The following is a 14,357-nucleotide window of genomic DNA, read 5'->3' as shown; positions in this document are numbered from 1 at the left end:
TGCATGAGCAATTAAAGCCAGTAGGGAGCGGTGACAATCACAGAATAGTAGGGGTTGGAAAGGACCTCTGGAGATCATCTTGTCCAACCCCCCTGCTTGAGCAGGGACACCTAGAGCAGGAGGCACAGGAACGTGTCCAGGCGGGGTTTGAATGTGTCCATGAAAGAGACTCCACAGCCTCCCTGGGCAGCCTGTGCCACTACTCTGGCACCCTCACAGGAAAAGTTTTTTCTCATATTGAGGTGGAACTTCCTGTGTTCCAACTCGTGCCCATTGCCCCTTGGCCTGCCGTTGGGCACTATTGAAAAGAGCCTAGTCCCATTGTCCTGACACCCACCCTTTAGATATTTATAGGTATTGATGAAATCCCCCCCTCAGCCTTCTCTTCTCCAGGCTGAACACACCCAAGTCTCTCAGCCTTTCCTCATAAGGGAGATGCGCCAGTCCCCTGATCATCTTGGTAGCTCTCCACTGGACTTGCTCAAGCAGTTCCACATCCTTCTTAAACTGGGGGGCCCAAAAAGCTTATACCCAGTTATTGTCAAACTGCAATAACTTATTTATCTGGAACAACAGGAGCCAAGCAAAATACTTTAACCTATTCAGGTCCACAGCTATTAAAGCCTCAGCTCCGCCTACAGTAGTTTTTACTGAGCAGATGTACACAGGGAAGTTGCTGTGAACCTCTATTATGGCAATCTTAAAGCATGAATGAACAAATACACCAAGCAGTATAATTACTGCTCAGAATAACAACCTGTGGAACCTGTAGGTTATCACTTTAAGATGTTATGCGGCTTTATTGACAGAGCCTGTGTTAAACTAGGATATCTTATTATTACCATCTGCTCAGAGATGAAAACCAAGAGGGCTGCAAAAGAGTCAAGAGAGTATTTGCTCCTTTCCATTAACATTAAGCAGAAAGTCAACAGTTCTTATATTAGAATCAGAATAATGTAGGTTAGAAGGGATCTTTCCCCATTATCTGGTCACTTTTTATGGAAAGAGTTAAAAAGCATGAAACATTTTCAGATTAGTCTGACATGAACAAGTGCTTTGTTTTCCATTTTAGAGATAAAAGTTTAAGTAATCATTTTCAGAACAAATTAATTTTAAATATCCTCAGTGAAACAGATCATGTGCATCTTGTCTTCATGCAGAGAAAACCTTGATTATTTTAAGCATTTGACACTGGCCTTCACACTAAACCAAAGAAACCTTCCTTTACCAGTCTCCCACAGTTGCCTGTAAAGGGTTAAAGGCACTATAGGCTTTCACAGTCTTAAAGGATTCCTGTGCTGGCTACCATCCTTATTTCAATAAAACATGTTCTAATACACATGGGAAAAAATGCCAATCATATAATGGCTGTTCCATTTTCCCCTCAAGTCATTATGCTTTGATTGCACTTAGAACTTTGGGAAGGTCAAGCCATATGACATGCAAGTGCTACAAGAGAGTGCACATGACCAGGCTAGTTTGGGGAGGAAAGGCTGGAGTTACTTCCTGGTTGGTTGGTTTGTTTTTAAGTAACATTCCCTCCAGTATGTAGTCCCAAAAACGCTTATCATTGCATAAATCATAAGGCTTCCTGACATTTATATAAAGTGTTAACTCCCACTCTTCTCCCAATTACTCCTTTTCTTATGTCAGATGCTACCCACCAAACAAGCCAGTGCTCTATAGATGTCAGCAACTTGTCAAATCAGCCCTGACTCACCAGTCATCGCTCTGGGATGTCACTGCATCCCAGTTAGAAGCACTATCTAGAACCCCAGCACTTGGCAGCACTCTTTCCCTCATTGAACCTTACTACTACTTCACCCATTTCAGCTTCAAACCCAGAGCAACAGTTACCTTTTTAGGTACTCAGTGGTTTGTCAGAGTGAAATAAAACAAACATCTATCAACAGCACATCCAAAATAGAAGGAAAAAGAAAAAGTAAACCTGTCTCCACTGCCAGAGTCCTTTCTGACAGCTCTTAGAAGATTACAAGAGCTATATGCCGCTGCATTAGCCTGCTTAACAATTCTGCTTTGGCCTTTTCTACATACTAGCAGAAACTGAAGAGAAGTCCAGATCACACCTTTAATCAGTTTAAGGAAGAATTGACATGATGTGGCTGCCTGCAGGCAGCAGCAAGCACCACAAACATGCTCGTCCACTCCTGTGCTGATCTAACCACCCAGCGCCAGGTGGGAAACTCCCTATGCCCAAGTCCAGGGGCTGTAAAGACCACCTTTCTGCTTTTCCCCTGTGCATCTCCAAGACACGTATGAATTTGGCAGTGAAGAGTGCAGTGGCACTTTTCCCCCCTCATCATAATACTCTTCAAAGATCAGCTAAAAGCCACAAAACCAAGCAGCTGCTATTCTGCAACAAAAAGAAGTCATTATAAGCAGAATTAAGTGGTCTGGACTAGGGGCAGAGGGAGAAGGCAAGATGAAAAGCCAATGCTACAGTCTTACTAGCCTTAAAGGTTTGGAAGTATTTGCAGTTGTCTCACTTAATGATTCAACTACAACATGACTCAACCAAACATTGTTTGGCTTTTGTGATCATTTTTAACATGCAAAAATACAAATGCTTGTGTAAAAGCACTATTATTTTCAGTTTAAAAAACCTTAATTTGTTATATGCAGGAAAATAGCAAAGGAGTACTGATACTTTAATTCTACATGCCCAGGAAATCTAGTCTCAAGTAATTTAATATATTTTTTAAACTTATTTTATATATATATATATATATGCGCTGACATAAAAGCTCTTTGAACAAGTTACAGCAGATACCATTAACAAAGTAAAAATGCTCAAGGTAACTTTTTCACTTCTTCAGAAAGAAGTCAGGAGCTTAAGAACCTTCCTTTAAGACAAAAAGATACACCTTTCAAATGTGAAATCTCCTGGGCTGAGAGAGACAGGAAATACAAAACCACAATCCAGATTGCCCTTTATAAACCTGCGTTTATACCTGTGTTCACTGTGCACAGCTTCATAAAAGCATATGAAGCCTTCCTATCCTTCTATGTCATTACAGCTATTAAGTATGGAAGTTGAACCTCCTTATGTCAGCCAAAAACTTACAGCATCAAGAAGCCAACATAGTCAGGAATCATGTTAAAGTGATCATGCAGTTCAGGGCTGAGGACAGAGCTTTTTTCATTTTCCCTTCATTTCTCCCCTCCCAGTGCCAATACACAGGCATGTCCTACCAAATTAGGCCATCTGATAACCTGACAACTGTAAACAGTAAACACAACACACTAAGAGATTAACAATACTCCACCATTCACAGGTGAAGTTACGGGAAACCTGTGAGTTATTCCTGGGTTTGTTTGGGTTTTGGTTTGGGTTTTTTTTTCCCTCAGAAGGTGAAAAAGTTTTGTTGTTGTGCTCAATGATTAAATAAAATTCTTCCCTCAGCTTTAACCCAACTGTCACCATCCTCCCCACTATGATATTAGAGATGAACCATATATCTATTATACAGAGGATATACATTCCTGCAGAGTGCTTAAAGTCAACAAGAAAGAGTGGATTTGTTTAGAACCCCTAGAACTGCTTTAGTTTAAGGTAGTCAGGAAGTGGTTGAAAATCTGGTACAAAAGGATAAAATACTACACATTCTTAAAAATGAGACAGTAGAAGGCATCTTAAAATCTATATATTGGTTTTTAAACATTAACTTGACAGTGTTTGTAATACTTCAGGTTACCTGAGAAAGCTTTGATTTTTTTTTTTTTTAAAGCTTAGGTTTTTGAGAGTTAAGCTTTCCAGAGTTCATACTGGTGGTCAGGAGGCTAGGATGAGAAAGATTAAGATAACTCTTAAGACCACACTTACTGTTAATGTAATTCCACTGATAAATCAAAGAAAAGGTAACTACACATAGTGTACTAGAAAGGATTTGCAACTCTTCTATAACACACCCAAAACACAAACGAATAACAGCAGCATTTTGGTACATTCCATGTTTACAGAGAAAATGCTGAGCATTAAAGCAAAGCACTAACATTAATCAATCAAAATCTGCTTATAGTGAAAGGAGTCTTTTTAACCAAAGCAAGATGTCCAGCCTCAACTTATATTTCTGCTAACATCAGCATAAGAGTTCATTATTCTTTGAGTTATGACTTGGTCAATAAACTGTTTTGAGCCTACTTTTGCAGTATCCTCTCATACATATCATATCCCACATAATTAAAGAGTATGTTTCTACATAGGCACATTTTACAGAAACAATAAATGGCAGCCTGGTTTTTAAGAGCTTTCTTGGCAGTTAAATTTTAAACATCATCTCCCTCTGAAAAAAAAATGCAGAATAAGCAGGACACCAACTTTCCCAACATTTCCTCCACATTTGTCATGCTCTACCCAAAACACATTTAGTGATTTATATGCCATTTCTGTTACTCACAGGTAAAGTTTGATACTAGGACCATCTAAACAGCTGAAGTCATAATGATAGCCTAAGAAGTACCAGGATTAAAACATCTGAAGATAGAAGGCATGCAAAGGCATAGTGTCAAGCCAGTCATAGGCAAAGACACCAAGTATTTTAATACAAGACCACAACTCTCCTTGAAGTCAGCTTTAGGACCCCAGAGCCAAACACTCCATTCATTCAGGAAACACTGGTTTTGCCAGCCTCCGAAATTACAGTCTATTCAACTCCAAATCACCTCATGAATAAGATTAGCTGAATAGACTTCAGCTTTTCCTGGACCACCCTTCTTCAGGTGTATTTACCGTCCACAAGTAAGATTAGGTTGAACTCTCTAGACAAGTGTTCTGCAGAAAACAAAAACCAAAGAAACTATGATTATCAGAAACCTGCCTACAAGTGCTAGTAATAAACTCACAATTGCACGAGCAATTTCTCAGAGGCCATTCAACTATCTTCTTCGTAGCTTCAGAGTGTACCATCTACATTTCATGGGAGTCAATCAGTTCTATCATTTACTGGACGGATTTGGTAGCCAAACCTTCTCCAAAACACAGCCACTTTTTTCCCCTCCACATTAATCATTATACTGCCTTATACACATCATACATGTTCTAATAACAGTGGTATTTTGATGGTCTTATTTTGTAATGACATCCTGACAAGTATAGCAGTTTAACAGCTATCAAATGCCACTGCTGCTTCAGATCCACCTCGAGAGAGGCCACTTATATTCATTGCGAGTGGCATAAAATAGTTTAACAAGCACAGATAATGGATACTAGTGTCTGTACCTCATTATAATAATTTGTGCAAACAACTCATTAATAGTACTTTGAAAGATGTGATGGGCTATGTAAAATGCTAAGCATGAACTGCAAGCTGCTAATGCAATTCAGAATCTAAGAAATCCATGTGAGTTCATCTACATGTCTACTTCACAATATAAGTTAGAAGCAGGAAAAAACACACTGGGTAGACAGTTAAATTCCTTCCCTCTTCCCAGTTCACCCACACAATTGTCTCCAGACAAGTACTTCATACACAAAGTTCCTTTTTCTGCATATAGCTACTTTCATTATTAACATTAATTTTGCAAAATTTTACATCAGCAGATGTGCTTTTCAGAGGATTTCACAACATCCTATCTTAGTGGCAAAGTAGAGGAAGAGCCTAATTGTCCTTAATCCTCTATTTAAAATAGGTTAGATGAAATCCTCTTTTGGCTGAAGCAAAGAGATTAGTCAGTGTCACCAGGAAAAAGAAACACCATTCCCCCCTCACCCTGCCCCTTATCTAGATGACTTTAATGATTAATGAAGGAAACAAATTAACTAGTCTCCTTTTCAAAAAAAGAAATTAGTCTACAGGGAAGAGCAGAATAAATGGAAGTGTCCCTACGAAATCTCCAAATTCTTAAGCTTTCATGCTCGCAGTAACTACCACGATAACGTAAATAAGAACAAGCATCCCAGAACACAGTTTCACAGTATACCTCAGTAACCAGACAGAAGAGCTAGGATGAAGCCCTTGTTTTAAATACCAATACACATCTGGATCCCTAGTAAATCTTGGCATAATTCTTGACATTTCCAAATGAAGTGCATACAATTTCAGGAAGTACATGTGCACACATCTGCACAGGAATGCACGTACATGTATGCAGACAGAGGAATAAAGGAGGAAATTGGGGGTAGCAGAAGGAGAAGCAGTGTAGAACACTTAACAAGAATAAAACAACCCTAAAACAGTCATTTTAGGCTTACGTCCACACCCAGTTTTCTTCCTGTGACACAGTAATTTTATTACCTGAAAGCATTAAACTACCCTTACAACTTCTCTTTATGGAAGAGCTGTGTAATACTCTTATCCTTGTCCTAAGGAAAGATGAATGCACAGAGAAATTAACATCCAGATCTGCAAAGATATTTAGGTGCCTTATCAGCCTGGGGTCTTCTGTGATGTTCCCGACAAAATTCCCAGCCACTAGCTCATCTTAGCAGTCTCTTAGAATAATCCAGGCTAGGCTGCCAGTTTCTTCCTAGAAAGAGTGCATATTTAATATAGTATCACAAATACTCAACACTTACAAAATTAAAATCAAGGTTAAATAAAAAAAACCAAAACAGAACACTTTTCATGATGAATCAAAGCAAGTTTGTGCCACAGGCTTCTCAGAGTCATTACTGAGAGGGAAGAAGAAAAACAACTGGTGTCTGTATGATATAGAAAGCGAATCCTTGGTTTGCCTTGCATACCTGCAGCTGTTGCCATGGCAATTACAGCAGAGAATATAATAGCTTTCCAGTGTTATTCTGCCACATAGCTCAGGATGAACCAAAATGTCCCTCGACAATTATACAAATAGAAATACTACATCATCTTGTGTAATGGTAAACCAGTAGAATAAGAAGCGTTATTCTGGAAGAATATAATCTGACTAGAAGACTTACATCAGGAGAGGGAGGCTATTTTGCTAAAAAAAAAAGTAAAGTTGAATCCAGCTGCATAACAGGTGCTAAAACATCTGCCCAGTCTTTTCTGTGGTACAGTTTTCTCTCAGTTTTCTTTCTCTGCCACACCTGCACATGACAAGGAGAAGGCATCTCACTGTTAATCAGGTGGCAGCTCCTCAAAAAACACTTTTCTAGTCACTCTTAAACCTAGTTAGATTAAGCAAGTTTATTATCCCCATCTCAACAGCACAAACAGCAGCCAGCTATGGTATCAGTGGAACTTTTTACTTGTCAGCCAAGTTACTGTTTTCCAAGCGTTTCAAGTTTAAAAAACAGACTCGTTAGAAAATCCCATTCCACCTTGCCACTTTTCTTGTTTCAGTTACGATTGTATGACAGAAGCAGTGAAGAAATGAGAAACGGTGATCAGAGATGCCAAGTTCTAAGTGTGCTATCTTGTACTTCTGTTTCCAAAAATGATTCTGAAAAGGCCTCCTGCTTTCAGTATTGGTACTCTGTGGTGCTTTAGAAAAGGCATAAAAGCAGAACTATATTAAATAATTTTTTTGAAATAAAAAGTACACTATCAAAAGACAAAAGCAACTATGCAGTTCTCAGAAGAGACAAAGTATTTTGGATGCTGAAAATGGCAAGGTTAAAAGTTCTTGATATATTTTAAGTCACTGAAATACTTCTACAATTTAGATGCTTCAAAAGCAATGATTTCCACTATCAGAGAGCATCTGATGAGTGCAGATGAGCAATATTTTGTAGTCAATAGCAACCAGCTTGTAATATGTACCCTGACTTCCTGTAAGTGAACTGGTTTACATATACAACATCCTATTTTTATTTGTTTATTCTCTAAAGAAAAAGGAAATCATGTTTTCCTTGTGTAAATTAGCTAATTGATGGGTCAGGGGGAGGGGAAAAACAAAGCCCATGCAATTCTGTGTTTATTGCCCCTCAGCTCTAAATAATTGATGGGGGAAAGGAGACTGGGGTGTTTTTTTTAGAGCCTCTGATTATACTGAAACATCTTAAGAGCACATTACAAAACCAGAATGAACACAACAACAGTCACTACTAGTACACAAGAACTAGGTAGATTTGCAGAAGTGCCAAATCCTGTCAGCCACATTCAGTGGTGAGCCGAATTAGCTTCTGAGGTAAAGCTTTCAAACTTTGCCTTTTTTAAATGGCAGGCTGAAAAGCATGCAGACAGCACACCATACAGACTCTTCCCCTCACCACCACCACCCCCAAAAAAAAGGCAGTTCAGAGAATGACAAAGCAACGGTGCTTAGGGAGACATGAATTCAGAAGCTACTCATGCTGTTAGATGCTCTCTACCACACCTTCTGTACGAGAAAGAACTGGCACCCACAGCCAAGCAGATACATGAGATGGGAAGCATCTCAGGTTTCAAAAGAGCATTGCAACACACTGACTTCCAGAAGACGTAGCAAAAATGCATTACATACCAGGTATAGACACAAACACTTCAGAAACACAAGTTACCAACTGCTGACCTGTGACTATAAGCATAGTCTGAGATTATCTTTTGTACAATCAGGACAGCCTGCAGAGTCGGTATATACACACATTAACATGGCATTTAAAACAGCTTAAGATTTTGTCAAATTATATCCCTGGAATTTAAAAAAAAAAGAAACCCACACAACACAAAAACCACCCCGAATCACAAACCTTTTGACTTACAATAAATGACAGCTAGGAAGAAAATGGTGCTTATTTCAGACACCCTGACTAAGAAACATCTGGACAGTACTTGTTCGATACCAGCCTGCAAGGGTGCAGAGAAAGCTGAACAACTATAAGCAAAAGCAAGCATTAGAATGCAAGGGTACCCTCATATGTATTAATTGAACTTAGATTAAAAACAGTAGGTTATCTCAAACACTTGATAAATGAACTGTTGTTTTAGACACAAATAATTCCAGAGCACCAAGGCTCACAGTGTCTCCAACTTCCAGATCAAAGCAGTTATCAACCTTTGTGTATCAAAGCTAGGTAACTAGAAAAAACCTCCATATTCATTTATTTCTACTAAGACTACACACACAAGTAAAGTACTTAGGAAATCTAATTAGAAAACAGTTTTAGAATTATACTGCCAACAACAAAATTGTCTAAACTGAAGACCAAAAGCCACAGGCTGCCACAGAATTTAGTGGAAAACTTAGTAAAAACCCACAGCGTAACTTCCCAGTTAGGCTAGTCAACCCCCTTCTCAAACTACAATTAAAGTTGACCCATAAGAGTGAAAAATAAAACACCCATTTGTAAACTCATTTATTCCAACCTCCCAAAAAAGATTTTTCAGAAGTATCTGCAGAACCAATAGGCCAGAAGCTTCCCAGAGGCCAGAGCTGTAATAAATCACTGCTCCTTCTGAAAGTGAAGCTTATCTGCTGCTACACACGTTTAGAGATATTTACATGGGCAACAAGTGCTTAGCTTAACATCCAGATTTGTAATCCTGAAGTAATAGGAGAACATGAAAGAGGAGAGGCAATAAAGTGGCAGGATCTCTAAACGTACTACATAATACAGGCAAAACCATTCAGTAATGCAGACCTCTGACCCAGTAGTATTTACTGTATAACCCAAAGCCATCAACCTGGTCAGGAGCATTTACTGATGAGGGCCAGCTGTCCTACAAATACAGAACAGGCTGTCACCATAGGCTGCAAGATGTTTAGCAACCATTTAGTGTCCAAACATATGCTAAAGAGTGACATCTTTCCAGATTGCCCAGACATGTTTAAAGCCACAATATTCAGGAATATCCCAATCCACATTTAGCCATAAACAGCCATCAAAAATATACAAAAGACATATGCATGTTTTAATAAGGAAAGTAAATGTTCATTTGATTAAAGATGTCATTAAGACTTGTTTTAATATTATTAGCCATCTCTTGCCTAAAAAAGAACGTCAGAAGTCCCAAGATCAGCAAGAAGAGTTACCAGAGAAAACTAATGCAAATGCAGTTGTATGAACAAAATACATCCACGCAGTGTCCCAAATAATGTAACAATAAAACAGAAGCTAATATTATATGGACACAGTTTTAATTATCATTGTATGTTTGGTTTTTTTCCCCTAAATAGTGAAATGCTTAATATTAAGCTAACCAGTTCCTCTCCTTACTGAGCACACAGCAGGCTATGCATGACATTACAGGCCAGTACACACTAACTCCATATTCTCAGGCTGTGAGGCTGCCCTCCCCAGGGTAGCACACATCCTCTGGGGAATGCACAAACAATTCAAGGAGAAGACAGAGAAGCATGTTGCCTGGTGCAAAAGCAGCACCCAGAAAGAGGTTACATTTTAATAGAGTATGTGACAAACAGTATACTCCTCCCCCCCCCCCCCCCCCGCAATCTTCAAACTACCCCCACATAGCCATTATTTAGGAAAGTAAAGAATACAGTTGTCAAAATTTATCTTATTGTAGAAGGCTTATTCAGATTCTGTGGTTCCACACAGTGGAAAAGCTGTATATAAAGATGTTTCTATTTCATTACTTAAAGATGCCTCTACTATAGCTCAGAGTTCGAAGCAGTAAAACAGACAGAATAATCTCATTAGACACAACTAAGAAAAGTTACATTGCTATTTCAGCTTGAAGGATCACAAAGCATTTAGAAAACTACACTGAACTTCATGTCAGCTTCACTGCAGTAAAACAAACACCTTTATATAGGAAGTTATTCTTCACTAGCAGTCCTATAAATTGGTGCAGTAGTGGTAAGGGAAATAAGAGCTGAAGTGAAAATAAAAAGAAATTTGTAGGATGCATATAAAGAGGCAGAACAACAGAATGTCAATTTAGGAATTTAGTAAAAGAAAGCCATCACCACCTCTGTCCTCCTAAAAGGCTGCACCATTTCTTGGTGAAGAGATACCAACTCAGTATGACTACCATGCTGAACATCTATCTTATTCAACCCAAATCACCGAAATGTTCCAATGCCTGGAAGATACAAAGATGACACTAAGTGCAGATAAAACAGCAGACAAGTATTTGAAAATGCTAAGCAGGAGACTGACTTCAGCTTGAACTGACAGCACCCAGTCATCATTATGCTTCCATAGGGCCTTGGAGATAAACGCTATTTTGCATTGCTCCAGGACAGCGACTGCAACAATATTAAGGAAAAGGGGAATAGGAGACTTTCACAGTTAGGACAAAACCCCTGCTATTTAACGTCTGCTCTTATGTCCTACAACATATAGTACACGGAAAGAAAAGCAATTATGCAGAACTCTTAGAAGTCTCCATTAGTACAACACATAGCAACTGTTTGTTATTCCACAATCACATCATACCACACCATACCACTCGTAAGAGGACACAACTTGCAGAACAAAAATTCATAGTTCTAGGATCTTGATCATTGAATAGTTTGTCTAGATTTTAACTAAACCTAAGCTTGAGCTGACTTTGATATAAGCGTAAGATGTACCTATCCCCTCTGACTCTCCTACAGAAGTGTCACTGCCTTGTCTCTCTTATTTAAAAAGCAGCTTGGAAAGAGGCAAGCACATCTACGCTCGCAAGGTGTAGCTGGTGGGTATAGAGCTTGAGTGAACAACTATGGAGCAGTACTGCTGACGTTTATCTGCCACTCAGCAGTCAGTTTCAGGCCCAGCAATCAAACTACTATTTTTCACTTTCATTGCTGTAGCTGTACACAAATAGTTGAACCATGGAGATAAAAAAAAGAAAATACAGAACATGGGCATCAGCTTGCAAGATCTTAATGGCCTTACTGAAACGATGATCACAAATTTACTTACAGCAGCTTTCTTCAAAATTATCTTTCCTTGGAAGAAAGGATTCAAAATTAAGAATCTGAAGGAATGCAAAAGAACAAGAAGCAACAAGTGAAAATATACAAGGCAGCCTGGAACAGCTAGGCAATTATCTATACATAGCCTATTGGCATACATACATCACACTACTTTCTGTATTCGTAGGAAATAGAAACACTACCTCACACATGGGATATAACAATGTTGCATTTAGCTTTTAGACTGCTGAATTACTCTCATCAGCAGTGCAGGTGGTTGATGACAGTCCACAACTTAAAAGCTCAAGTGCCTTATTTTTAACATACTGTCTTCTCACGTACATGTTCATATTTTAAAACAACTACTGTAGTTACTCTCAGGCACATTTCTTTCATATTTGATGCTTAAGCCTACTCTGAAAGGGAGGTTAGCAACAGTGTTCTGCAGAAGAGATTTAGAGACCATTGTATGCTCTGCACACAATGAATGCTCTATTTGTACAGGCTCCAGATGTGAGCACACAAACATACAAAAAAAACCTTAACCTGAATCCAACAGATCAGCACTGACAATCACTACAGCCAAACTGATCCTGCCTGCTTCCAAACAGAGCTCAGCACTGGTCACCTGAGCTTTGCATACCCAGAGACTACTCCTTCTCTTATACCTCGTTATCTTTTGAGTGTTCTCCTCCTTCCCTCAGGGCCACTTTCTGAGGATCCATATACACATAGCTACTTTCAATACTCACCTCTCCATTCTCTCCTCATCCCACATAATACCGAATTGTAAACAAAAAAAAATCCACAGTCGTTTTTCACCTCTGCTATTTTTCTTCATTTGTACTTAAAGAAGAAAGACTTTAGCCTGTATTACATGGAGACAGCTCTCGATATGCACAAAACTAAGTGTATTTACTTTTGCTTGGTCAGAGCATGAAAGTTTCCTCACTTATAGCTTTTCTGCCCATGCAGAAAGTACTGTATGTATTTTGAAATCCCGATTATCTTTCCCCATCTTTTTAAATTTCTTCTACACCCAAAAGCAGAAACGTGCAGTTTCCTGGTATGGGTGGTCCCTGACCCTGGTATTGTATAACCCCGGACTTACTGGTATTTCACCAACTTATTAAAGTCATTATCCTGAACATTTGTTAAGAGTTCAATAAACCGGATTCGCACTCACTGACGCACCTCAGCCTAGAGTTGGAACCACTCTAATGCACTACGGATTTGCTCTTTCGGACGGTATGGGGTGGGGGAAAACATGCTCACCAACAAGTAAGATCAACTTTCTTTCCCCAAAGTACACCGCGTTTAATGCGTTTGAATCTCACCATGCACTAAAAACCTTAGGACTATTCTGATCCTTCGACAGCGTATTTAAATCGGACAGTTTCACAAAATGCAGTTTGACTGAAACAATGTAACGAGGAGAAAAAAAAAACCAACCCACACTAGAGGTCTTATCTGGCCTGATAACTACGTATCTCAGCACGCTGTAAATTACAGTACTTTGAACTCAGGTCACCGCGTCCTGGTTTAGCGAAGGCCAGCCCCGCAAGCCAGCTACCCGGGTAGGGGGCTGCAGGGAGCCCATCAGCAACCGCTGCACCCTCCGCTCACAGAGCAAACGCCGCGCAGCGGCCCCCGAGGCCCCCCCGGCCGCTGGGCGAGCCGTGGCACCGCCAAACTCCTGACGGAGCCCTTCCCGCAAGCCCGGGGCCACCGCGCGGTGCAGCCACCCCGCAGGGGCGGGCACGACCTCCGCCTCGCCGGGCGGTGGCGGCGTCTCTCCCGCCCCTCCGGGTACGGGCTGCGCTTCCAGGGAAGCCCCAGAGGAGGATCCCTCAGAGGCGGCTCCAGTGCCGGCGGTACTCACGTATCGGCTGACGAGGGTCCGGAGGAGGCTGCAATCCATGGCGGGCGGGCGGCCACCGCTGCCCGGGCACTCAGGACCGTGCCGCCGGCTGCTCGCCGGTACCGCCGGGCTCCCTGGCTCGCCTCACCTTCCACATGCAGGGAACCGCGCTCACCCCGCCAGACCGCTGCTACTCCCAGCCCGGCGCTCGCCGCCGTCACCGGTTATGCCATGTGCTCGTTGCCGCTGCCGCTGCGGCGCGGCACCCCACGGCCCCTCATACCCCCCCGGCCTCGCCGCCTCCACAACACTTTCGCGGAGGAGAGGCGGAGAGGAAAACAGCCGCCAACCACCGCCGGCTCCCGCCCCCTACACAGCTCTGCCCGCCCTACGCCGGACCGCTCAGGGCTTTATCCGGGTGGGGGGGATGGAGGGGGGGAGGTGCCGCCTCCACACCGCTCCCCCTCAGGCGCGCGGACCCGCCCGGTACCGGCCCGCCTCGCGCCTCTCCCGCTTTGATCTCGTCTGGCGGCCCCCGCGTCACGCGGGGCGGGCGAGCGGGCGGGCATGCGCGCGCCGACAGCCCTCCCCCTCCGTTTGCACACAGGCAGCACTGGCGGAGCAGTGCTTTAACGTTTATGGAGTTTAACGGCGGTTAACAGCACCCTGGCTGAGTGTCCCCCGCGCCATTGGCCAGCTCAGGGACAAGTGGAGCGGAGCCGGGGGGAGGCATAGAGCCCGTCAGGAGGAGAAAAGCATTTAAGAACCT

General features: G+C 41.6%; 1 protein-coding gene across 3 annotated transcripts in view; it reads right to left on the bottom strand.

The window, feature by feature from the left end:
* Positions 1-14,130, bottom strand: part of ATP11A (ATPase phospholipid transporting 11A) — a 134,424-nt gene extending 120,294 nt beyond the window's left edge. For all 3 annotated transcript variants that reach the window (XM_075091147.1, XM_075091157.1, XM_075091162.1), the window contains exon 1: positions 13,610-14,130. In XM_075091147.1, the coding sequence (XP_074947248.1) occupies positions 13,610-13,648 (39 nt within the window). In that variant the 5' untranslated portion in view covers positions 13,649-14,130. The remainder of the gene's footprint in view (positions 1-13,609) is intronic.
* Between the last annotated feature and the right edge of the window lie 227 nt (positions 14,131-14,357).

The sequence above is a fragment of the Phalacrocorax aristotelis genome, chromosome 1, assembly GCF_949628215.1.
Source record: "Phalacrocorax aristotelis chromosome 1, bGulAri2.1, whole genome shotgun sequence".
NCBI lineage: Eukaryota > Metazoa > Chordata > Aves > Suliformes > Phalacrocoracidae > Phalacrocorax > Phalacrocorax aristotelis.
The sequence above is the reverse complement of the archived record's forward strand: the minus strand, read 5'-3'. Positions and strand labels throughout refer to the sequence as shown.